The 27,688-nt window shown below is 43.2% G+C and overlaps 1 protein-coding gene across 11 annotated transcripts in view; it reads right to left on the bottom strand.

Moving 5' to 3' along the window:
• SCAPER (S-phase cyclin A associated protein in the ER) overlaps positions 1–27,688 on the bottom strand; it is a 238,025-nt gene that overhangs the window by 196,307 nt on the left and 14,030 nt on the right. For all 11 annotated transcript variants that reach the window (XR_014785311.1, XR_014785312.1, XM_084816787.1 and 8 more), the window contains 4 exons: positions 26,894–26,969; positions 23,745–23,862; positions 22,851–22,921; positions 12,667–12,861 (listed from right to left, as the gene is read on the bottom strand). Coding sequence is in view for 9 of the 11 variants with exons in the window: in XM_084816784.1 (XP_084672910.1) it covers positions 12,667–12,861; positions 22,851–22,921; positions 23,745–23,862; positions 26,894–26,969 (460 nt within the window). In the remaining 2 variants the exon portion in view is untranslated. The remainder of the gene's footprint in view (positions 1–12,666; positions 12,862–22,850; positions 22,922–23,744; positions 23,863–26,893; positions 26,970–27,688) is intronic.

Raw genomic sequence — 27,688 nt, 5'->3', positions numbered from 1 at the left:
GTTGGCTACAATGGGAGAAACAATGCTGGACTAGATCAACGTTTGATCTGATCCAGCAAGGCTCTTTTTAAGTCAATTTTAATATCAAATATTAAACAGAAGTAAATATTTACTTCTGGGGGTTGGACTCGATGGTCTTATAGGCCCCTTCCAAACCTATTATTCTGTTATTCTATTCTATATTCATGCAAGTAAATGTGCATCAATTATCTGACTAAAAAACAGTTGATTAATTAAGTACATAGTCTTTTACTGGTTCAGAGTTCTAGTTAAAATAACATTTCCTTTAAAAACAAAATCTACTGCTGCATGGCAGAAAGCATGTATTGTCACGCTGCTTTGCTAGATAGGCCTGGGTTTGCATTTGGAGGGCCGACTACATGTGGGCACTGTCTGCTACTGGGTATTCACAAATTCACTGACAAATTCATGGAGGATGAGGTTACCAATGGCTACTAGTCACAATGGCTATTTCTTATGCCTCTGTATCCCAGGTGCTGGGGAACATCAGCATGAAGGTGCTATTGTGTTCATGTTCTGCTTGTGGGCTTCCCACAGGCAGCTGGTTGGCCACTGTGCAAACAGAATGCTGGATTAGGTCAGCCTTTGGTCTGATTCAGCAGGACTCTTCCTATGCTCTTAAAACGGACGTAAGAGAGAGATTTTTGCAGCACGGAGCTAACAGGTAGCAAAACATGCTGCACAAAGGAAGCCCTGGAGCAGGCATTCAGTCTCGGTCCTTCCAAGAGCAGCCCAAGTCTGCTTCAACTCGAACTCTTCTCTTTCAGATAGCCTCTTGTGCAAACCGCAAGGAGCAAGTTGCCCAGCAAATGCGACTTGCTTAGGAAATCAAGTCTCCACCTGATGATCTGCCCCTTCCTAAACATTTAGCCAGCCTGAAAAGATGAAATTATATTTCTCAGGCGGGCTGGCACACAGAAATTACAGTTAATGGCTTTAAAGAGCAGATTTCAAGGAATGCCAAGCTCCGCTGTTATCCGAAATTATCGGAGCAAGTACCATGCAGCTGTAATCCGAGTCCTGTTTGACGAACAAGGGAATACAAACAGGACAAGCAGCTGGAGCGGCCCCATATTCACTGATGCACATCTTTCTCCCTAAAGCTATGAAGGCCATTTTGTCAAGCAGGAGGCAGCCGAACAAAAGTGGCTCTGAAAAGCGTCGTTACAGGCATCCAGATAACTACATATAGATGTACAGCTAAAATTACCAATTAGTTTACCAATTGGCTGCAACGGATTCGATTGGTTTGTAATTAATTCTCGTTACTGGCGCACACGGCAGGATGGTTGGCGCCATCCCTTTGTCCCACTGACACACAATCCTTGTGCACAGGGCCCTAGGGTTTTAGCCATCAATACAGCTATCCAGTTCACCCATGGTCCAGAGTGTAGCAGATATACCCGACGGTGCTGAAGCAGTGGAAACATGTACCATTTGAGAAGGTGCTGACAAAAAAGAAACCTTTATGGGCCAGCCTGTTCCTGCACTATAGTCGTGACCATTTAAAAATCCCATCATTTTTCAAGGTCAAATGCATGTCTATAGTAATTCCTAGAGAAAAGAGTTTGGTTTATAAGAGAGAGCTAAGGACTGGGAGGAGGGTGTGCTTAATTAGAAAGCTGGGAATTTGTTAATTCAAGGGAGACTCAACACAAATTATTGTACAGATGTATCTCAACCTGCAGCAATTGCACAGAATCCATCGTGCGGTGAGTTTCAAGTGCTGGAAGCGTAATGCTCAAGAGGCATACATAGCCCATGTTTGGTGGTTATGTGTTTGGTGGCTCAAGCATATTGGCTTCAAATAATTCAGCAGATAATTGGGGTGATGGTGAGTCATGATCAGGGCCAGCGCCAGTGGTTGGCATGCCTCCCTCGGACTCCTCCGAGGATGAAGGGGAATGGCAGGCTCCGGACCCGGGGGAAGGGACCAGCACAGAAGGAGCCTGAGCCCCCTCACCCCCTGTGGATGTTCCATGCCCAGCTGCAGTCCCCCCAGAGGATTTGGAGGGCAAAATGCCACAGATCCCTGCAGAGCGAAGGCATTTGCATGTCCTGGAGCAGCATAGGCGAGCCTCTGGCCATTTAAGACAGAGAGGCTCTCAGAGGAAGGAGGACTGATTGGATGCAGCTGCCTCAAGTTGTGGCTGTTAAAAGCAGAAGGCAGGCTGGGGCAAGACTGCTGAAGAGCAATGTTGTATCGCGCGCCGGACCTCAGCCTCGGGCCTGGCCCACTGCCTTGCTTGTGTTCCCGCGTGTGTTTTGGACCTTGTACCGGACAACGGACTTCTCTTTGCCTCAACGCTTTGGATTCACTGCCCGGGTAAAATATTCCTTGCTACAGCTGCTTTTCGCTCCCCCAGCCTTGGGACAGGTTTACAACCCTGTTATCAGCCAGTGATTTATTGCCACTAGCTGCGGTCAGCTGGCAGAAGCCGACAGCGGCTGGCATTGCTGGGCACGTGCTGAGGTCCACACCTCAGCAGGGGCCCCACTGTCAACCCCTGGCTCTGCAGCTGCTCCTCCTGTTCACTGTGGCTGCCTGCTCACCTGTCTCCTCTAAGCAAGTGAGCAGTGACAGGACCAAGGAGAAGGCCCAACAGCCTCCACTCACCTTGCCCTCTCCCTACAGGTGGCTGTACAGATTGTGCTCAAAAAGAGGGGGAAGAGAATGGGCAGTGGAGACCGTGGGCCAACTCACGGAGGGCCCCCGCTGTGGATATCTTGCCCAAGCCCCCCCTCCCCAAATGCTAGATAGACACTGACCATGTTGCTTTCCCATTCTCTTTAATTACTCAGAAGACGGTAGATATAAAACAACTTGGTTAATTATGAATTTGTTCATTTCTGCAAAAGTAGCATATGCTCGATGTTGGAAATCCTTTAATGTTCCCACTGAGACTGGATTTGTCGGTGACGTTGTGAATTGTTCTGTTTTGTAGCTATCTTGGCTCCCTAGAATTCTTTTTGTGTGTGTTTGGTTGGTTCTTGTTCATCATTGTTTTTCTCCCAAGTTTATTTACTTTTGGTACATCTTTGTTGTTTTTATATCGATTAAATAAAAATGTATTTTAAAAAGAATTCTATTCAACTTAAAAAAAAAAATCTATTGATACTTCGAACATTCCTTGAACTTCTAAGATTGACTTGGAATTTTCAAACCAATGTTACAGTTGAGTTTTATGGCTTTATGGCATGGAGCTGAGTATAATCCTTCCATTTGCTTGTCTCTATGATAGCCTAAATTTGTTACAGACGTGAGCTGCACTGAGAAAAAAAAATCTAACAATAAAGAGCATATAGGTGGAAGGATGGATGTCACCAAAGGCAAAGTGCTTTGGAAGGAGTCCTAAACGAATTCCATATATTTTATCTCCCCACCCCACTCATCCTCTTTCAGAGACCCACAACAAAATTGAGCAAAGAGAACAAGGTTGTTCTTTAAGGCTGCAATTTGGCACACAACAACTCCTATTTAAGTCCATGGAATTTGGAGAGCTAGAGAAAGCCCAGGTCCCCTGGGTGTTGAGTAATTTGATTCTTGTCTCTATGCTGAAATATTTATTCATTCTGTTCTGAGCAGGCTAGCACTAAGAACAAAAAAGAAGAAGCAATGCTGACACGTCTAGCAATAGCATTGACAGTCTTGCATGTGACTTAGATTTACAACTGCTATCAATTCATATAGCACCAACGCTCCTCACGAACACAGGAGCCTGCCTTATACACCAGGTCAGATTATTTGTCTAGGCCAGTATGCCTACTCTGACCAGCAGCAGGTCTCGGGGTAAGACTTTTTCCCCACTATCTGAGACCTGGACTGCAGGTGCCGGGGATTGAACCTGAGACCTTCTGCATGCAAAACAAGGGCTCTCTCACCTATATAGAGCCCCTCCCCTTGAGGTGAAGGAGGCACTGCTTCAACTCACATCCTAAATTAAAACTAATTACCCACTTGAAATTGTCTAATGAGAAGAGAAACCCAGGATGTTAAGTGGCTGGTTACAAGAGAGATGGCCTTCTCAGTTGTGGTAACCTTTTTATGGAATGCCCTCCCCAAGAAGGCTCACCTGGCGCTTACACTTTTATCTTTTCAGCACCAGGCATAAACCTTTTTTTTTGTTCCAGGCATTTCAGATTTTATGGCTATTTTTATATATTTTATGTTTTTCCTGTGCTTTTTTGTATTATATTCTATTCATTTAGCATTACATAATCCTCCCCAAGAAATTTTGTTATTGTCAGATTAATATAAATAATTAAAATATAATTTTAAAAACTCAACACCACACCGCTTAACGATCTTCAAGATCATCACATTTTATTGCAGAAGTATTTGAGCTGGGCTAAAAACACAACAAACAAAATTTTTACAATGCCCTCTTAAGGCAACTACAACTGAAAAACAGATCTTGAAGCAAAGATCAAGCAACTTTCTATCCAGAGCCATTTGCGGTTTTTCCAGTCTATGTCTAACAAAAACAGTAATTACAAAATACCATCACGTACATCATCAGAGAACATCCAAAACTGCTGTGAAACTCTTTCAGTATAATTAGGACAGGTAGTAAAAATCTTGAGACTTTAAATCCTACATCTAAAAACAATTCTGGACCAATAAAAACTGACAGCACAATCTGATGCATATCTACCCAGAGGTAAGTTTCCCTATGTTCAATCAGGCTCTTAATCCCAGGCAGTTGTGCATAGGATTGCAGCCTTAGTTGCTCAACCTGGTTTCACTCCTACTTGGAGGGTCGGCTCCAGAAGGTGGTGCTTGGGGAACACTGCTCGGCCTCGTGGATTCTCCAATATGGGATTCCACAGGGGTCAGTTTTGTCCCCCATGCTGTTCAACATCTACATGAAACCATTGAGTGCAGTCATCCGGAGTTTTGGAGTGCATTGTCATCAGTATGCTGATGACACACAGCTCTATTTCTCCTTTTCATCTTCTTCAGATGAGGCCATGGATGTGCTAAATCAGTGCCTGGCTGTGACAATGGACTGGATGAGGGCTAATAAACTGAAGCTCAACCCAGACAAGACTGAGATGCTGTTGGTGGGTGGTTCTGCTGACCAGATGGAGGGTGTTCAACCTGTTCTGGATGGAGTTGCACTCCTCCTGAAGGAGCAGGTTCGTAGCTTGGGGGTCCTTCTGCACCCATCTTTGTCACTTGAGGCTCACGTGGCCGCAGTGGCATGGAGTGCCTTCTACCAACATCGGCTGGTGGCCCAGCTACGCCCCTATCTGGACAGGGATAACCTGGCTTCAGTTGTCTATGCTCTGGTCACCTCCAGGTTAGAGTACTGCAATGTGCTCTACGTGGGGCTGCCTTTGAAGATGGTTGGAAACTGCAGCTTGTGCAAAATGCAGCAGCCAGATTGATAATGGGGACCAGAAGGGCTGAACATATAAGACCAATTCTGGCCTGCTTGCACTGGCTGCCTATATGCTTCCGAGCTCAACTCAAGGTGCTGGTTTTAACCTATAAAGCTCTACACACCTTGGGACTGCAATACCTGACAGCACGCCTCTCCCAAAATGAACCTACCCATATACTACATTCAGCATCTAAGGTCCTCCTCGAAGGAAAGTTCAGAAGGCAGCAATGAGAGGGCCTTTTCAGTGGTGGCCCCCCATCTGTGGAACAAGCTCCCCATTGAGGTCCACCCAGCACCAACATTATTATCTTTTTAGCGCCAGGTTAAGACCTCTCTCTTTTCCCAGGCATCTGACAGCACATGATGAGTCTTAATTGGTCCTGGATGTGTCTTTAGCTATGACTGACAATTCAAGGTTGTTTTTAGTTATATGTTGTTTGTGTAAATGGCTTTAAAAAATTTTATATTGTATTTAATGTTGTAGCTTCTGTAAACCGCCCAGAGAGCTTCGGCTATGAGGCGGTATAGAAATGTAATAACAATAATAACAACCACAACCTTAACCACAGCTAAGAGCCAACAGTGCAAATAGATGGAGACCCCCATTATGAAAACAGGCAGGTCCCTCAACATTTTGAAAAATCCAGAAAATAGGCTTTCTGTAGATTGCCTACTGGCTGCTGTCCATCCAAATAATGGCCACACAGAATCAATGTACTGGGAAATCCAGGTGATTTCAATGACACCATTGGGGAGAAGAGAGGAGGTTTAGGGCACAATTCTATGCATGTTTAAACAGAAAAAGTCCTACAACTATCAGCATTCCCCAGCTAGCGTGGCTGGCTGGGGAATGCTGGGAATTGTAGTAATTTGTCTAAACATGAATAGTATTGCACCCTTAGAGCCTTCATCTATTTTATAGTCCTATGGTCACCAAATACACAACTCCCTGTTGGAGACAGGAAAAACGGCCCATTTTTACTATTTGCTCCTGTATTCCAAGGCATAAAAATGGCATGTGCGTATAAAGCCCTACATGGCGTGGAATCCCAATAGTTCAAGGACTGCTTCTCCCCGTATAAACCTGCCTAGTCCCTGAGGTCAGCTTCAGGGGTCCTTCTCCGTGTGCCCCCTCCAAGAGAAGCTCGAGAAGGGTGGCAGTTTGGGAACAGACCTTTTCTGCAATAGCCCTGTGTTTATGGAATCTTGTCCCCAAGGAACCTTGTCTGGTGCCGACACTGGCATCTTTTCGGTGCCAGGCGAAGACATACCTATTTTCCCAGGCAACTGGACATTAGTAATGGTCCAATTGTTGTGGGCTGCTTTTATGTTATTAATTCAAGGGTGGGGGCAGGGGGGAGAAATGTTATGTATTGTGGACAAACACTTTTCATACCGTATTGTTTTTAGATTATGTTTTTATGGTGTATCTGTATTTGTATGATTGTGCTGGTTATAGTTTATATTGCTTTGGGGGGGGGCTCTGTTAGATTAATTATGAATTTCTGTACTTTGCATGTGTCGTTTCGAGACTTTTTGTGGTGGGAAGCAATGCATAAATCTTGATTATGATGGTGATGGCAATGATAATGATAATGATGATGTTGCAGCCTTTAAAAAGCTACTAAGATTGCAATCCTAAACACAATTACTACAAGGCAGGCCCTGCTGAATGCAGCGATACTTACTTCCCAGTAAACATGCATAAGCTTGCATTGCAAGATACAGTTGTCCTTGAGGCAGACTCCAAAACTTGGAGAGATTATAAACAGCTGATTTTCTTGTAATCACTCCCCCCACCATCACCGTTTGCATCTCTACCACAAGCCTTTCATCTGCAGTTTCAACCGCAAACAGTCACCAGAGCCCTGTCCCATTCAAATACAATAAACATTATCCTCAACAACACTGCAATCGATAATCCCAGTCCCCTCCTCTCTTATCAAATCACACACATATGTTCAACTCATTCTTTCAAGAACAAAATGTAATGGCTGCTCATTTTTTATTTAAAATTAATGTAGAAAGCACTGGTTTAAGAAATCAACGTTTCCTTAATCTTTGCAATCAAATCAATATCACTTCAAAAATATAAACTGACTTGCACATATATTCTAGAGTTAAATGAACACACACAAGTAATTGTCCTTTTGGACATTACTTATTAGATAAGTCATAAAAGACTTCAACTGCAGTAGGCATAATTAAACATCATAGTTTAAAGGGTTTTTGCATCGTTTTTGAGACTGTTAGTATACTGAGAACCCACAAAGGACTTTAAGCAAATTGGCATACTTGGCTTTCAATTTCTTCTCACAGGCAAGAAAGACTAAATATTGATGTACATCATTCACAGAACAAAGGGAGCAACAGTTGGGATGAACAACAACCAAAAATGCTGGAAGGCACACAACTGTTATGTATACCAAAATTATACACGCATGTTATTGTGCAATGAATAATATACACTGCATATAGACAAAAGCCTCATCACATGCCTCTTACATCAAATGGAATTCATAGTACTAGGTCTAGAAAATGATAAACAATAAACCCATGGACAAGGTGAAATTCAATTGTACTTAGAGTAATAATGCACAATAAGTCCATGGACAGAAGAGGGAATCCAATTAAACACAGCCTGAACAACCCCCCCACACACAAACTCCTCCTACCCTATGACCGCTCCCATTCAATGACAAAATTTGGGGAAAGGACAGTTAAGATTAAAAACAAACAAACAGGATGAATTGTGCACGTATCCAGAACTTCTTCCAAGCACATGCAACTTTTAAGGCAATGGAGGCATTTAGAGATACTGAATTCTAGAGCCTCTGATGGAGGACAGGTGGCACAGCTCCATCCTAGGTCCCAGCTACTAAAGCCGATGCTGAAATGTGTGCAAATTAGGGTGAACTCAGTGGGACTTCTGAGTAAACTTGTGTAGGGCCAAGCTACACATCACATGGTCATCAAAGCTCCAATGCTCAAAACGAAGCCCTAATCTAGTGCATAATGGATGGGGGGGGGGGGAATATTACAGAAGCATCCATTCCCTCATAAACCGTACTTGCAGATACCATAAGAAGATGGGCAGTTGCTTATGTGTAGAGTGGCCACTTACGTATCATCCCAGAAGAGGAAAGGCATCACCAAAATGAAGACAGGAGAGGACACAGACTTGCATAAAAATTGCATATGCTAATTTGTAGGTACAGATGAACATTTTGAAATCATGTCTACAATTTAAGAAGAAATACAATATATTTCACCATAGTGGGGAAGACTGTGACCAAATGACCAGTATGCCTGGTGAGTTTGCTGTCCAGCCACAGTTGATGGGCATCTTCAAAGACCCCCGCTTATGGTTCTTTATCTTCAAACTGAACCTGGACCGGAAAGCCCTTCAAACAGAGGACTGTCCTCTGTGGCCACTCTACTTACATGGAGGCCAAAGTGTGCCAGTGTATCCCCACCCACATTAAAATTTGAGATCACTTAATAGTGTAAGGGGAACTAGGTCTGCTACTAAAAAAACAAGCAAAGCAGCGTTTTTAAATATCTGATGAACTTCCATGCAGATATCATGTAATCGCAATGCAGGATTGGTGGGATTACAATCAGAATTCTTTACAATCTAAAAAAAGGAGCTCCTCTATTTTGCAGTGGGCCACTGTTTCTGCAATGAACACACAGCTAGTTGTATTTTATGGGCTGCAAACATACATACATATTTAAACACACACACACCCAATACAGTAAATGGAGATAATCAATTGGTTTGTACATTACAATAACCCAGGTTTTTTTTTAATCCAAGTGGTTGTGAATGAGTAAGTGTGCTGGTACACATTGTCCAACATTGTCTCACTGAGAGCAAGAGCAGCTAACAACCCAGGGACACTATGTGACGTGCAAGCCAGGAACTCTGGCTTCTATCTCCCCCAAGAGCTGGACTCTGGCTTGCCATGGGACAGAGAAACCAGAGTTCCTGGTTTGCTCGTGAGAGCAAACAACCCAGGGACAAAGAGTCCTGAGGGAGTGATTGGCTAGCATGCAGCAACACACCAACTCACTCACAAAAACCCAGATATTTAAAAAACAAAACAAAACTGGGTTGTTGTGACATGCAAACCAGGCTTGTCACTCCCACTAATACTGAACTCAGTAGCCCTGTGTCAACAGAAGTGGACCCAAAATGGTACCGCTGAGAAACAAGAGGGAGGTATCAGCTTGGCTGGGTGAATACCTAAGAATGCAGAAATACAAGAAATCCAAGCAGACCAAAACAGGGCAACTCCCCACAAACCAAGAATACGTGGATGTGCATGCATGAGCATCCTCAGTCATCATGAGGAACCACAGAACATTTGAGTTGGACAAGAAAAATGGAAAACTGAGAGGAGGTGAGGGGGAGGGGACTGGCTTGTCTTGAGCTCCAAACAACTTAATAGTGTCTCAGAGGAAAGCATGGTTGGATGGCTGCCTTAACTGAAGCACTCCTGTTAGAGGGTGAGGATATGCTATAACATTTTGTTGCAGATCTCACTTGTAATTCCTAAAACATAAATACCAGAATTTAAGAGGTCACAGATTGTCACCAGTTCATGGGACTGCATTAAGGCTCAAGTGACATGACAAACCATTTTTTAAAAAAGATATCTTTCCAATGCAAGAATTCTATATGTTATTTTCTGACATCTAGCTTTTGTAAACAAAGTATTCATTGGATAATTACGCAGCTATCGCTTAACAATCTTAACTCTTTTCTGAAATGAAGGCTTGTTCTTTCTTTGAAAGAGGTTTTGGATACATAATATTTCCTTCCCAACATAGCACAAGTGGTATGACTGAATTCTGGATGAGGTCTTGGATCTACGGAGATGTCATACAAATGAACTACTATTCTTTCAGCCACAAACGTTTAGAAAATCATAATCCGATTATATTGCAAGGCATATCAGTTCTCTCTCTCTTCTTTAAAAGAATCATTGGGGAAATTTCCTGAGCAGGAAGACGGTTCAGTTTTTTTTAAACCCCCCCCCCCCCCCAAGTTAAATTGCGTTAGACCAAGAGACAGCTTGGAAGTCTCAAGCCACTGTTTGGTTTTGAAACTCGCTGTCAACAAGCTCTATTGGTACACTAATCCTATAGGCAATTTGGTGGTCTTTCATTTCAGTAGAAATCCAAATATTCATAACCCAGAAAAAAGTCCTCTTTGTATGCAACAGGCTAGCTAATGGTTTCCAGAATGTGGTGAAAATTTTCAGTCATAGTGAATGTAAAAACAACCTGGATGCCTCGACAGTTTCGGAATCATGACCTCTTCTGACTTTTCCTGATCTTGTTTAACAATTCAGAATGTTTCACTTATTATAAAACTATAGAAGTATTAATTTATTGTTATAAAGAAGCAAACCAGCTCCCATTGGAGTTGGCAAAAAAAAAATACAAATCAGGCAACGTGTCTGTTTTCCATCTAAATTTAGATGGGGGAAAGCCAACTTATGACTACGTCCCACCCAGACACTGTTTATACTGGGCCATCAATCTCCCATGCTTACCATCAGCAAGTGAATGAGGAGAGCGATAAGTATCTCTGCAGAAAAGGGAACAATGTGTAATTAAGACATTAAACAGGAAACTAAAGAATGTGAACAGAGGCTGAATCTCAACAGTGCCACCTACAGAAAAAATTGAGTACTGAAATATGAAAAATAAAAGATCTTGGTAAATCAAGTACAGCATAAATTAGTATTCTGCATTAATCTCACTATGACACTGGGGGAAAACACAAATAAAAATTATGAATTGTTTGAGGATTAATATACTATTTCAAAAAATTAGGGTATTTTAAGGTTTCTCACTTTACTGCTGATGTTGTTTTGCTATCTGTTGGTTTTATTGATTTGTGTTGATCATGTTGTTATATGGTTCATGTTTTTAGAAGTTATAAGTCATCTTGAGCAGGCATTAACACAGAAAGGCGGGTTACAAATAAAATATTACTGAAAAGCAACCGGTGGTAACACAAGCCATTTTCTACAAGCAAAACGGAGTTATTATACTTTAAAGCTTTCCATTAAAAGCCAAGATAAACAATACTTCTTTTTCAAAGGGGAACCTGGGTTGGTCCATTATAGCACACATGCAAAGCAAGAGTCCTCTGGCATCTTAAAAGACTAAGATTTACTGCAGCATAGGTTTTCATGGCCTGGAGCATCTGAGAAGAGAGTTCTCATCTACAACACAGTAAATCTATTCATTGATAAGGAACAAAGAAACAAAATCATTTGTTTTTCTTTTCTTTCTTTGTTTTTCTTTTCTTTCTTTAATTCTCCCTTTTAAATTTCCCGCTTTTTTCTTCTAAATATTACCAAAATAGAAAACAAGTATCTGTGTAAGTGACAGACTGCAAGCAGTTTGCTATGTAAGACATGGAACCTAAACCATGACAGTGACTGGAAGGAACAGGGGCAGGCAATCATGGGGACTGGAAGCTTTTGTGTCAGGATTGAGCCCAGGCCCTCTGTTTTGGTTTCGGACTCTGATTTGGATTCAGAGATGGAGTTAGAAGAAACCCAGGAAAGGCAGAGCGTGGGGGAGTCAGGAGCCAGTGAAGAACCTTCCCAGGGGCTTATTGAGGAGGAGGGCCAGGCTCAGAGATCCTCTTCCCTCCTCTCCTCCCTGTGGGACCCAACCTTTGTCGGAATGGGAGGGAGCTTCGGGATTGACAGATGCCAGAACTTGCCGCCAAGTTAAACAGGCAGAGTTGAGAGGAGGTGGTGGGAGCCATCACACCAGATTGGCTTGCCTGTTAGAAGCTGACTTGGGAAGATCCTCCCTGAAGGCAGGAGCTCAGAAAAAGCCAGCCAAGCACAGCAGGAAACTCATCCAGAGTTGAGAGGCAACTAACTTTCTTTCAGTAGCTCTCTTGCCAAAAGGTTTACTTTGCAAATTAGGCCTAGAGGACATCTCTAGGCTTCTGTAGTCCCTTCAGAGGTGAAGAGGTGTTATTAGCTGAATAAAGAGTTTGTGGATTGCACAGAGAGTCTCTGCTGCCTCATTACTCAGCAGGAGGGCTTATTATCCACAACATTATGCTCTCTATTACTACCTGTATAATTAGGAAGGAGATTCTTTTATTGTAAACATCTCAAAGCTTTCAACAAATGAAGAAGTTCTGCAGCACCATGAAGACGATTTGCAATGATCAAGCATCATCCATCCACATGTAGCATTATCAGAAGGTTCTTACTTTGCATTCCACTACACTCTGATCCGATTCACAAGTGACATAGATTTCATCAACCGCACGCCTTAGATTGTCGAAAAGGAAAGCCCAGTATCGCGCTCGCAGATCCACTTTCCGAGGCTGCCTCATTTTCGTGGGGCTTTTATCAAAGTGTTTTTCGCCAACTGTTGATGCTATTTTACAGTCTGATGTAGTGTTCTGCAAAAGAGATGCACAATATAAAAATGATACACGATGTAAAAAACAAGAGGCCACTACATGTGGCAAGGAATTGGATTTTTGTGGACCGTACATTTTGTTTCACACTTGTAAATAAGACATCGACAGCATTCAGATGTAATGTTTTCAGTCCCCCAAACCACAGTTTGGAGAATCGGGAGCAATCTCTGTGCTCTCTCCTCTCCTCATGCAGTTATCATACTGGATAACTTCCTGGTTTGTTCAACAACACCAAGGACGCCACTCAACGAGATTGGCCTCGGTAAGCCTTCTGTCTGTCCCATCAGCCGGGTCAGCTAGGCTGGTGAGGACTAAGGAGAGGGCCTTTTCTGTGGTGGCCCCCACTCTATGGAATTCCCTCCCTAGTGACCTCCACCATGCCCCCTCTTTGATGAGCTTCTGCCGGGCTTAAAAACCTGGCTGTTGAGGCGGGCATTTGGGGTGGGTTAGGGTGTTTTAGAGCAGTGTTGCTTTGTTATGTTTTTGTTGTTGTTGTTTAGTTGATTATGTAAATTTGTTATTAGTATTGTACGCCGCCTAGAGTGGCCGGCCAGACGGGCGGCTAATCAATCAATCAATCAAATAAATAAATATCATGGTTTACAATCCTGGTTTTGGGCACTTGCTCAAACCATATCTTGCTGGTTTGGACATCACAAACAATTATTTGATCAAACCAGGAAGTTATCCATTAAGGAAGGAGCATATTGAACATAGAATTTGCCCAGTTCTTTCTGACTTCTTAGTTGGTCCCGATAAAGGTAACTGAGCTAATGGTAAAATTTAGCATTCATACATAGCAGGTTCAAAGCATTTCACATACATTATTTCCAGAATCCTTACAACCACTCCGTAAAGGAGGTCAGTATTTATCCTTTATTTATTTGCTTGTTTGCTTGCTTATTTATTTATAGGCCACCTTTTAGGGCATTGTCCTTACAAGCCTGCTTACATAACAAGAAAGCATAAAATACTATCTTAAAAATTAAGGGTTGTATCCAATCATGTCAATAAGACATCGACAGCATCTCTCCTCTCCTCATGCAGTTATCATACTGGATAACTTCCTGGTTTTTGTCTCTTTGGGCTGGAGACCCTGCTCAAGCGGGGGCAGAATGTCTGCTGCAGAAGAAATGTTCAGGCTTTTTTGGATGGGGGTTATTTCCTTTTCTGGACCTCACTTCTCACAAGTATCATGAAAATAAAAGGGAACAGGGTTATTGCTGCAAATCTGGGGACTGTTTGGGGTGTTTTTGTAAGAGGCAACAAAAAAGGACACTCAGAGTATACTTTGTCCTTCCATTTCAGTGCAGTTATGCAGGAGTAGGGCGTATGGCTTATGAGGATCAGTAGGATGGGCTAACCCCTTCATGGATCACTGCCTTGTTGTGGCGAAGGGGCTTGTGTAACTCAGTGAAGCCATAAGCTATGCCGTGCAGGGCCACCCAAGACGGACAGGTCATGGCAGAGAGTTCTGACAAAATGTGGTCCACTGGAGAAGGAAATGGCAACCCACTCCAGTATTCTTGCCAAGAAAACCCCATGGAACGTAACACAAGGCTAAAAGAGATGACACCGGAAGATGAGCCCCTCAGGACGGAAGGTGTCCAATATACTACTGGGGAAGAGCAGAGGGAATTTCCAATTAGCGCCAGAAAGAGTGAAGCGGCTGGGCCAAACCCGAAAGGACACTCAGCTGTGGATGTGTCTGGTGGTGAAAAGAAAGTCCGATGCTGTAAAGAACAATATTGTTTAGGAACCTGGAATGTCAGATCAATGAATCAAGGTAAGTTGGAGGTGGTCAAACATGACATGGCAAGATTGAACATCGACATCTTGGGAATCAGCGAACTAAAATGGACAGGCATGGGCGAATTTAATTCAGGTGACCATCATATCTACTATTGTGGGCAAGAATCCCTTAGAAGAAATGGAGTAGCACTCATAGTCAACAAAAGGGTGGGAAAAGCAGTACTGGGGTACAATCTCAAAAACGACAGAATGATCTCAGTACGAATCCAAGGCAAACCATTCAACATCACAGTAATTCAAGTCTATGCCCCAACCACTGATGCCGAAGAAGCTGAGGTTGATCAGTTCTATGAAGACCTACAACACCTTGTAGAACTAACACCAAAAAAAGATGTCCTCTTCATCATAGGGGATTGGAATGTTAAAGTAGGAAGTCAAGAAATCACCGGGATAACAGGCAAGCATGGCCTTGGTGTACAAAATGAAGCAGGACAAAGGCTAATCGAGTTTTGCCAAGAGAACACGCTGATCATAGCAAACACTCTTTTCCAACAGCACAAGAGACGACTCTACACATGGACATCACCAGATGGTCAATATCGAAATCAGATTGATTATGTCCTTTGCAGCCAAAGATGGAGAAGCTCTATACAGTCAGTCAAAACAAGACCTGGAGCTGACTGTGGCTCAGATCATGAGCTTCTTGGTGCAAAATTTCGGCTTAAATTGAAGAACATAGGGAAAACCACTAAACCATTCAGGTATGACCTAAATCATATCCCTGATGAATATACAGTGGAGGTGAGGAATAGATTTCAGGGATTAGACCTGATAGACAGAGTGCCTGAGGAACTATGGACGGAGGTCCGTAACATTGTTCAGGAGGCAGCAACGAAATCCATCCCAAAGAAAAAGAAGTGGAAGAAAGCAAAGTGGCTGTCTGATGAGGCTTTACAAGTAGCTGAGGAAAGAAGGGAAGCGAAAAGCAAGGGAGAAAGGGGAAGATATATCCAACTGAATGCAGAGTTCCAGAGAATAGCAAGGAGAGACAAGAAGGCCTTCTTAAATGAACAATGCAAAGAAATCGAGGAAAACAACAGAATGGGAAAGACTAGAGATCTCTTCAAGAAAATCGGAGATCTCAAAGGAATGTTTTGTGAAAAGACTGGCATGATAAAGGACAAAGAAGGCAGGGACCTAACAGAAGCAGATGAGATTAAGATGAGGTGGAAAGAATACACAGAAGAACTATACAGGAAAGATGTGAATGTCCCTGATAGCCATGATAGTGCGGTCACTGAACTTGAGCCAGAAATCCTAGAGAGTGAAGTCAAGTGGGCCTTAGGAAGCATTACTAACAACAAAGCTAGTGGAGATGACAGTATTCCAGCTGAGCTATTTAAAATCCTAAAAGATGATGCTGTTAAAGTGCTGCACTCAATATGCCAAAAAATTTGGAACACTCAACAATGGCCGCAAGACTGGAAAAGGTCAGTTTACATTCCAGTTCCAAAGAAGGGCAACGCCAAAGAGTATTCAAACTACCGCACAATTGCGCTCATTTCACATGCCAGCAAGGTGATGCTCAAAATCCTACAAGCTAGGCTTCAGCAGTATGCGAACCGAGAACTACCGGAAGTACAAGCTGGGTTTCGAAGAGGCAGAGGAACTAGAGATCAAATCGCCAACATTCGCTGCATCATGGAGAAAGCAAGAAAATTCCAGAAAAACGTCTATTTCTGCTTCATTGACTATGCTAAAGCCTTTGATTGTGTGGATCACAACAAACTGTGGCAAATTCTTAAAGTGATGGGCGTACCAGACCACCTTACCTGTCTCCTGAGAAACCTCTACGAGGCTCAAGAAGCAACAGTAAGAACCAGACATGGAACAACCGATTGGTTCAAAATTGGGAAAGGAGTACGACAAGGCTGCATATTGTCACCCTGCTTATTTAACTTATATGCAGAGTACATCATGAGAAATGCCGGGTTGGATGAATCAGAGGTCGGAATTAAGATTGCTGGGAGAATTATCAACAACCTCCGATATGCAGACGATACCACCCTAATGGCAGAAAGCGAAGAGGATCTCAAGAGCCTCTTGTTGAGGGTGAAAGAGGAGAGTGCAAAAGCTGGTTTGAAACTCAACATTAAAAAAACTAAGATCATGGCATCTGGCCCCATTACTTCCTGGCATATCGAAGGGGAAGAAATGGAAGCAGTGACAGATGTTACTTTCTTGGGCTCCAAGATCACCGCAGACGGTGACTGTAGCCATGAAATTAAAAGACGCTTGCTCCTTGGGAGGAAAGCTATGGCCAACCTAGACAGCATAGTAAGAAGCAGAGACATCACCTTGCCGACAAAGGTCCGTCTAATCAAAGCTATGGTTTTCCCAGTAGTAATGTATGGCTGTGAGAGCTGGACTATAAGGAAGGCTGAGCGCCGAAGAATTGATGCTTTCGAACTGTGGTGCTGGAGAAGACTCTTACGAGTCCCCTGGATTGCAAGGAGGTCAAATCAGTCCATCCTAAAGGAAATCAACCCTGAGTGCTCATTGGAAGGACAGATACTGAAGCTGAAGCTCAAATATTTTGGCCACCGAATGCGAAGAGAAAACTCTCTGGAAAAGACCCTGATGCTGGGAAAGACTGAAGGCAAAAGGAGAAGGGGACGGCAGAGGATGAGATGGCTAGATAGCATCACCGATGCAATGAATATGAACTTGAGCACACTCTGGGAGAGAGCGCAGGACAGGAAGGCCTGGCGTGATATGGTCCATGGGGTCACGAAGAGTCGGACACGACTGAACGACTGAACAACAAAGGATGGGCTAAATGGGTATGGCTCCAGGAGGAGGTGGGGCTTGTGAATGTCATTAAGCGCCCTCCTAGCATTTCCCTCTATAATTCAGGCACTAACCCCAGATTCTATTTTTTGCCAGCCAGGATAGACCCGGGTCCAGATCGTGGGCGGCTCCTTTCATGGATCAAAAGCTTCCACCACTTTGCAACTTCCACCCCTGGCCCAACCCCACCCATAGCCAAATAAATAATTCTTTGTGTCTCTGTTGTTGAATGTTACACTCATGTTAAAAAAGGTAAAGTTGTCCCCAACCAGTCGTGTCCGACTCTAGGGTGCGGTGCTCATCCCCGTTTCTAAGCCGAAGAGCCAGCGCTGTCCGAAGATGCTTCCGTGGTCATGTGGCCGGCATGACTGAACACCGAGGTGCACGGAATGCTGTTACCTTTCCCGCCGAGGCGGTACCTATTTATCTACTTGCAATTTCTTGCTTTCGAACTGCTAGGTTGGCAGGAGCTGGGACTGAAGACGGGAGCTCACTCCGTCACGCAGCACTCGGGTCTCGAACTGCTGACCTGCCGACCTTCCAGTCTGCAGTTCAGCGTCTTAACCACTCATGTTAGGGAACCCTGAACTCAGCACAAAGCACAGTTGTAAAATAGTCATTTAAGCCAACAGCACTGAGCAGTGGAAGTTAATCCATGCTGGAGGTTTGGATGGAAATTATCTATTCAAAAGTAAACCATAGAACACACACAGGCTGCAATGCTAAACACACTTCCTTGGAAGTAAACCCCATTGAACTCCGTGGGATCTACTTCTGAGTAAATATGCACAGAATTATTTTGACAAAAGCAATTCCAGGATGATGGAAATATTACATATATGGGGTGGGGGGAGGGGAGGGTTTCCTCCTTCTCCTCAAAGGGCCTCTGTGATCTTATATACTCCATCACAGTAACGCTGCAGTAAATTTAATTCCATTTTCTGGAAATAACACTGGCTTTAAATTACAGGTCTTTCTCTACCTAATTGGAAAATCTATATGAAGCCAAATTTTCTGGTATGATATTTCCAAAATGAAGTGAAAAAAGAAAAGTACCATAGCTCAGTGGAAGAGAAGGTACTTCACATGTAAAAGGTCTTTGGTTCAACCTCTAGCATTACTGGTTACGGTTGGTAAAGATCCCTGCCTGAAACCCTGGAGAGCCACTGCCAGTCAGTATAGACCAGGGGTGGGCAGAAGGTAGGTCTCCAGAAGTTTGGGACTTCAGCACCCAGCATTCCTGACCCTCCGCTATGGTGGCAGAGGCTTCTGGGAGTTGAAGTTCAAAAATCTGGAAACTTACCTTCTGCCCATCCCAGTCTACACTGACTGGCAATGGCTCTCCAGGGTTTCAGGCAGGGATCTTTCCCAATCTTACCTACAGATGCTAGGAGCTGAACCAAGGACCTTTTATGTGCAAAGAAACCCCTGATGTAGACAGTACTGGGCTGGATTGGTCAAGGGTCTGAATCAGTATGAGGCAGCTTATTATCGTATTCATTTTTGTATGTTCTTGTTAGCTGCTTTGGGCTTTCTTTTGGGAGGAAAAGCAAGGTACACAAACACGGGGGCTGTTCACACAACATGCTAACCCACACTGAGTATGGGTTGTTTTGAACCGGTTGTTTGTTGAACCATGGATTAGCGTGTTGCTCGAACGCTGCCAGGATGGCTTGTTAACCATGCAGTGTGCCTTATTTTCTCGAACTAGCCACCTTCAGAACCTATGGTTTGTTGTTGGGTTGTTCAGCATAGTTAACAAGCCACCCTGGCTGCATTTAGACAACACGCTAACCCATGGTTCAACAAACAACTCACAGACTGCCCCACTGAAAAGATAAGTTCCTAATTTCCTAAGAAGTGAGAATTAAAATTATTTTCTTTTAATCACTGTATTTAGAGATAATGCTACACCTGGAGAATGTTTCATTCTCATATCACATATATCCCCCTCCCATAAACACAGGTTTCCCCCATCCAAAATAGGCAGAACTACCAAAATATTTTCCTGACATATCTTGAGGCAGAGCCCAAAAATCTAAGGCTGTGCAGGAGAAAAACCATCCCTGCACTTCAGCGTTCTCTTCCTCCGTTCTTCGGCTACTGGTCCTCCTCCAGGGTTTACCAGCCATCAGATTTCATAAGGAGTACATATAGTGTCTGAGACTGCAATCCTAAATGCTCTTACTAGAGCATAAGCCCTTGTGACTACAGTGAGACTTCCTTCTAAGTAAGCTTGCACAGGTTTGCTCTGTGAAATACCTTTAAATTGATTATCTGAGAGTTGGTTGTGAGGGTTTTTCTTTAATGTCTGGAAATGAATCTTGCCTTTCCTGGTCAGACCTGGTGTTAAAATGACTGAATGGCCCCAAGAGAGAGGGTGTTAAGTTTCCATTAGTGGTATTTGGTGATCATTTTACATCTGCACTTCTTCGTTTTGTGTTAAATATAATCTAATTATTGATGAGGCACAGTTGGGTATTTGTGTTAATGTTGCCCTTTTTAATCTCCAGGCGGACTGAAATATCCGTATAAAGGACTGCCTCCCCCAGAGAGTGAAATATACACTCAGTGCATCTGGATGCTAATTTCACCACTCGCTCCAACTGGAAGGATTTTTCTTTTGTGCTGAGTATTAAAGAACTATTCCTTGTTAGCTATGCATGCAATAAGTACTGCTTTAGCATATCTGGTAAAAAACAGAACTGAAATGCGGCCGAAGTTATTGATTTCATTTCATTTTTTTCTGAATCTTGTGGGAAACCAGATCTGCAGAATTAGCTCTTGGGGGCCAGACTACAGATCAGCAGCAAAATCAACAGAGAAAGAGAGAGAGAGAGAGAGAGAAAGAATGTAACTTGAATATTTTTGGATCATAAAATAAAATTAAGATTTTGTTAAGTGGTCATCAGAAGGAGTGTTTGTGCCAAATGTTTATTGTATTTATTTTTTAAAACCCCACCCTTCCTCCAAGTAACTCAGGGGTGGGGTATGTGTTGTGTGTGCCCCTCCTTTAGCCTCACAACCATCCTGTGAGGTAGGTTAGGCTGAGAGATAGTGACCAGCCCAAGGACATCTAGCAAGTTTCATGCCAAATGTGGATTTGAATCAGTGTTTCCCCCTCCTAGTCCAACACTCTAACCACTACACTAGCCAAAGTGTATCTTTGTTTTCATCATCTTAATCATCAAGACCATTTTCTTTCTTTTTTTAAAGCTATTTGTTACAAAACGGTACATTGTTTCACAGCTTAATTGTCTATTATAATGCCTGTTGGCATGGTTGATGTATTATAACATGTCTTGTCTCTTTAAGGCTTTGGTAAGTAGGTGGGAGGGGGAAGTGGAATGTTCAGCATGTAAATACTGTCTCCAGATTGGCTGTGGGTTTTTACTGTTGGGAGACAGGGAGAATAACAGGAGCTGGGTTGGTCTCGAGGGGGAGATGGGGTTTGGTGGCTTGATGGTTAGGATGGACTCTGGGCTCTAGCTTTGGGGGTGGGTGGATTCCCTGGGAGGTGGAGTGAGGTTTAATTATTATTTTAAAGACTATCATTAGATGGGGTAGAGTAGGCAAGGATTTAATAAAAACGTGAAGCAACAATTCTTTATCACATGTGGTGATGAGATAATAATCACAAGCGGGGAAAGGGTGGATATGCCACACTATTCATTTATGAAAAATGAGGTCCTGATCAGATATAGTCGTCTCAATCTACAAGCTACAGTAAACTCACAATAGCTAGAACGCACATACAGGACAATTGACTTATTATACCACCTTATTTGCCAAAAAGCCATCAAGGCAGTGTACAACAATTTAAAACAATAAAACCATAAAACAATTAAAAAACAAGAGCATTAAAAACAGTAAAACATTATCACATCAAAACAGCATAATTTAAAAGGCTCAATTAAAAAGATGCACCTTCACATACTTTCTAAAAGCCAAGAGAATAGGGGCCAATTGCAGTTCTTGGAAGAGTGCATTCCACAGGAGACAGCCCTTTCATACGTGCCCAACAAATGGCCTTAAGAGGACCTCTCCTGCAGATCCTAATAAACACACAGGTTCATAATGAGACAGGCAGTCCTTTAGATAGCCAGGCCCTAAGTGGCTTGAGGACTTTAAAGGTTCAACACTGTGAACTGAGCCCAGAAAGCCATTGGCAACCAGTGCAGGTCTTTCAGGACTGGTGTAATATGGTCTCGATACCATGCATCAGATCTGACCAACCACTGGAGCTCCGTGTGTGCAAAGGGGCTGCCTCACCCACAGACATTGCAGGGCCTTGCAGCCCAAGGTTAAGGAGTGGGGCGTTAATGGGAAGTTCCTTTTAAAAACCCCAGTACCAGTTATTCCTGACACTGTTTATCTGAACATCACAGTTTGATATCAGCCACTTGATGAGACAAGCTTTTAGAAGAACAGTCTGTGCCAACCACTGGCATTTCGCTTCCAAGGGCAACTTGAAATGAGTCACAATGAACAACAGGCTGAGCTTGACTGGAGACAACGGTAACTAAATTCAGCATTCCACTTTAGCAGCTATGACAACGTGCATTCACAGATGATTTCTATGGGCTAGTAACGTACACACCTAAACAAAAAGGAATGTTTGTGGGCAGGGCATACTTGGTCTGCTGCTTCTACCTTCCATGATACAAAACTCCTTGTCTCCAAAGTCTATGTACAAGGAATAGTTTTGTACAGAGGAGCATATAACAGAGTAAGCCCCCAACTGGCGCCTGAAGAGCACGAGTTCAGACATAAGTGTACAGCCTCATCTGCTGTTTGTAAGAACAAGGCCAAAGACAGTACAACAGCTACTTCATGATAATGTTTGCAAACCAAATATCCTATATATTAATGGCAAATTCATTCTCAAAGCGTGGATCCTTATGTAGCCAAAATGGCACTACCAAGACACAAGAGGGAGGTATCAGCAGACTTGAGGGAGAACACCAGATTTTCAGTACAAAAAACTTCAGGAAAGAGACCCTAAGCAGGAGACGGACACACACATACACCCCAAAACTGCCCTATGAAGGCTGCGCATGCTCAGTGGCCACAGAATGTTGGCTGACTGTTAGAAGGGGGGATGGAATGGAATATCCTGGAAGGGGGCAAGGCTGGCTGGCACCCTGAGCAAGAGCACGCTATTCTGCAACATTTTGTTGCAGGTTCCACTTGCTGAACTAAAATTAGTTCAACTTGATGGAGGGAATAGCTTAAGATGTTAGAGTTTCCTCTGCTACGGTTCAAGCGACAACCACCACCACATTCCAGGAGCTCTGTTTCAGAATACATGTGCTTTTTCTGGTGAAATGTGAAAAGAAAACCATTGGGAAAGCCTGAACATATACCTGTTTCGTAGTTTTGTGCGCTCCTTGACTTATTCTCTTAGATTTTCCTCCCACTTGCCATTTCGGTTTTCCTTTGAAGAGAGAAACGTATTTTAATTTGCCATAACTCTTTAATTCTGACATTACAATACAAGCATTCTCCTAGTTATATGCTGGAATCAAGAGAAGATCTGAACCTGAGCATCACTAAGCACTCCAACTAGTAGGTAAAGACACTGAATACAGGGGTGGGGTGGGGAAGGCAGATGTGCATTCCCAGGCCTCTTTCAGAGCATCAGAATATAGCCCTATTCTCTTCGCAAAAACATTCCTGAAATTGCAGAGAGAACAACTCCCCCACTGGAATGGGTACATACCTTCTTTTCAAAGCCTCCAGAATGAAGCAGAAGAGTTACCTTCACCAGGATGCCTGTTAGCAGAATTTTATTTTTTTAAGGAATTGGATTGGAGAATGGCGGAGAAGATGTATTATACCCTTACTGTAGCCACACAACTGTATAAGACTTAAGGAATAATCCCTTAGTGAGAAATAAGTTCAGTCTTGCTGGCATTCATATGATGCTTTCAGAAGTCTAAATCTTCTTACATTTCTTGATGCCTCACTCTTACACACACACACACACACACACTTACTTCTAAAAATGGTTGCTAAGTAATGGGGCCACCACCCCGTAGTTCGAGCACTGTAATTCGAGCACTCTTTATTGGGCATAGGCACCTCTGCAGGTGACCAGCCTTTTCTTGATTTTAGAGCGCCAGCCTTATACTTTATGTAAGAATATAACAAGAACCCTGCTGGACTTGGCCAAAAGTTTACCTAGTCCAGCATCCTGTTTCAATTACTGGCAACTTTATTTCTTGAACAAAAATAGGACACATGCGGTCAACACATACCATCCTCCTCTTTGCTTTGCAGAGGCACGCTCCATGCAATCAGGTTCCTTGCTGTGCGTCCCTCCTCGGCCACTATTTTTCTGACCTTATCATGACTATTAGAGCGCTGGAAGGAAGCCTGAAAAGAGAAATTGTCTCATTAACAGCCCAATAATCCAGTCCATATTATCCATAAACTAATCGTTGTTCAATGGGGCTTACTCCTAAGGGCACAGGACTGGAGCCATTGGGTTGGTTCCTTCCTGAAAGCATAGTTCCTCCTCCTCCCCCTCACTTGGTCAGACGAGCACAGGCCCCCACCCAATTTTAAAAGGTTTTTAAACTTACATTTCAAGTAGCAGCGATCTGAATCAGACTCTTCCTTTGGGGAGGGGGGACTCGGCCCGTGCGGGCACGTGAGCGACATAAAGGCTATCCTGCGTCCTCGCTAGCTGAGTCCCTCCGCCAAAGGCAGTGTCTGATTGGTTCAGATCGTTGCTACTCAAAATGTAAGTAATTTTTTTCTTTTAAAGCAGGATGCCACAGGACCTGCAGGCTTGGCGTTGGCGAGTCCAGCAGGGCTGGCTGGGAGGGCAAGGATGGTGGCACATGGAGCCTTCCGAGCCTCTGCTGACACCAGGCTTGTCAGTACACTTTGCATGCAGAAGGTCCCAGCTTCAATCCCTGGCATCTCCAGGTGGGGCTGCAAAAATTCCTTCCTGAAACTCTGGAGAGCCGACGCCAGTCAGTGTCGACAATACTGAGCTAGATGGACCAATGGTCTCAGTATAGGGCAGCTTCCGACGTTCCTAGCTCAACGCGTGAACCAAGTAATCGCAAACATAGCTGGCAGTCATTGCTATGATCACCTGAATTGCAGCCAGTTGTATTCACTGTTTGCCTGGTTCACGGTTTAACTTTGCTCCTGCGAGACCCACAGAGTTAAGGCTGCTCACATATTGAGGAAAGCATCTAGCCTGCAATTTTCATCTTTTCAAACAGATAGGGGGTTGGGTACTTCAGCAGGCTGTTGATGAGACACAGATCTGTGTGTGACTGGCCTTTTCAAAAGGGCACCGTTCTCCAACTTGTTTTCAAAAAGCCTCACAAATATAAACAGTGCAGTTCCTGCCTTTTTAAAAACTCTGGCAAATGGCCACACCACATTTTAAATGATGCGTCAAAATATTTGTTGTTCAGCATTCTTTATTGAGGCAAATTCTGAAGAGAAGATTATTCTCTTTTTTATAAATGGCAGTTTTCAAAATCCCCCATGGCAATGTGTGTATCATAAGGAAGACTGTAGAACTTTAAGACATTGGTTATTTGAAACAATAATTCATACCCAGTGTTTATTACACAAGAATAAACTCATTTGAAATTGTTATCTATGCCTGCAACTGCATTCATAAATGTCTCATTTTCAAGTGTTAAGGGATTATGTGAAAATGTCACTCGCTGATTCACAGCATTTCTAATGGCGCAATCCTATACAAAATATGCCTAGGTATAGGTCCCACTGAAGTCATTTGGGTTTACTTCTGAGTAGAAATGTAAGGATTGCACTGTAAATCAGCTTTAATAGAGAGCATACAGAAAATATATTTACTGTATTTGAGATGAATGAGCATTGCACGCAATTTACATAACGCTGGATTTCTTTCATTGGAAGTGAGAAAAGGATACATTTATTATTACACTTTTGGTTGTTTGTTCTGTGACTGCCTAACTGACATCTGTGTGTGTGTGTGTGTGTATGTATGTATAATGTCCAACTTGTAAGGACGTCCGGATCACAATTCACAAACGCATCCTGCATGACACAATAACTTATTATATCTTTTAGATTTGAAACTCCAATATTTAAAAAGTCAGTTTGATTATTATATTCAGTGATAAATCACTCCCTGTAACAGCAAATGCCACTGGTGAGCGCCAACAGGATTGTAGCCAAAAGGGGGGCACTGAGAAAGAAGAGGGAGGTATCAGTATGCTATGAGGAAGCCCCAAGGGTTGGAGAAATTTTTTAAATCTTTAGGAAAAAAAGTAAAGGGGGCACACGCGCACACACTGGGGCTGCTGACACAACATGCTAACCCACACACAGTGGCTGAGTGTGGGTTGTTGTTGAACCATGGGTTTGTTGAACTGTGAGTTAGCATGTTGTCTGAACCCAGGACATTTTCCACAAGGTGACTTGTTAACCATGCAGTGTGGCTTGTTAACCACCCTGAACAGCCCAACAACAAACCATGGGTTCTCAAGGTAGCTTGTTTGAGGGGGAAAAAACCCATGCTGCATGGTTAACAAACCACCCTGCAGAAAATGTCCTGGGTTCAGACAACACCCTAACCCTCAGTTCAATAAACAACCCACAGTTCAACAACAACCCATACTCAACTACTGAGTGTGGGTCACCAAGTTCTGCGAACCCAGTCAATGAGGACTGAGCAAACCCGGTGGCCACAGAATGCAGAATGCCTGTTGGGGAGAAGAACAGAAAACCTGAAAGGAGGGAGAATGAAAAGAAGGAACTGACTTCACAAGGCTTCCAAGCTATAAACCATGGATTACCATGAGTCCGCTTCAAATCCCTTAATAAAGGGGTGGGCAGACTTCAGGCTTGTGGGATCTAATTTGTTTTTACTAGAAACTTGAGATCCACCAACCTGCATCCGGTGCAAAAAAGTGGCTCAGGCAAGTGGACATATGCTAAGAATTAAGGAACAGGGTGCCTCCAAACACATGCTCAGGCCAGGAATTTGTGATCAGTACCAGAACCCAGCTCAAAAGTCCTTTCAAACAAAAACCCACTCCTGGTTTCCCCCCCAGTATTATATTTCAGCAACTTAAGGGGGTGGGGGGAGAGACTTTCCAGTTGTTATTATTGCTGGACAACTGGGTGTCAGAAACCCCTGCCATCTCCTGCAGATCATCTAGTGCAGGGGTGGGCAACCTGTGGCCCTGCAGATGTTTTGCCCTACAACTCCATCAGCCCTAACCAGCACAGCCAATGGTGAGGGATCATGCGAGCTGTAGGCCAAAACACTTGGAGGGCCACAAGTCAAAGTGAGAGCTGCAAAAGATTTCGTATATCACGTGGTAGTCCAAGCTTGAGCGACAACAAAAATGAAGAAGACCCTAAAATGTTCTCCTGGTAGATAACTTACCATCATGTTATAACTGTCCTCTACAACAACAGATTCATTTATCACATTTTTGGCTGATCCCATGAAGTCGTCATAGCTGTGTAATATAAAAAGATAAGCATTTTAATATTTATGCCCACAAGCACCAGGAATTTCTTTCTTGAAGTTGGAAAATCGGATTACATTGATGCCATGCACTGAGCGCAACTATACTGCTATGGACCAGGCTTTGCTGGCCCAGCAGATAATTCCTTCGGATGAGGACACCGACCGCCGTGCTAACAAAAAATCAGAAACCACGGTTTTATGCGAATATTGCCAGGATATTATGCTGCGGTTACAAAACCAAACATGCCTGGATGGTGTGTTTTAATCATTCAACAGCCAGGTTAATCACCTCACAGAAAACAAAAACATATTTCACAGGACATCTTGGGAAACATTTAGATGTCAGCAGTATATGGCTACAAGTATCTTGTTTTAATTCTTACATAAAGGATATGAAAGAAAGCGTCTCATGCTCATATCACCACCAGCAGTTATCTTTAAATCAATATTCATACCATTGTGTCTTAACAGATAGTGGGTGGAAAAAATATAAGTGGCTTTAAATGGTGTATTGTGCCACTTCTGTTTGCCTCTTCAATTCTACTAATCGAAAGCTCTAGATTTGCAGTACAAGCTGTCCTATTATTTCGCCTAGTTTTGCTGTTTCCAGAACAGAGCAGGTTTAAAAATGTTTTCTTTCCTTGCAGAGTATGAATTTATAAGAAGAAACTCCTAATATGCAAACAGGTGCCTATTCTAGAGAATTAT

Source organism: Heloderma suspectum, chromosome 11 (genome assembly GCF_057233095.1).
Source record: "Heloderma suspectum isolate Gila_16-S chromosome 11, 16-S_ref, whole genome shotgun sequence".
Lineage (NCBI taxonomy): Eukaryota > Metazoa > Chordata > Lepidosauria > Squamata > Helodermatidae > Heloderma > Heloderma suspectum.
Note: the sequence above shows the minus strand (reverse complement) of the source record. Positions and strands in the feature narration are given on the sequence as shown.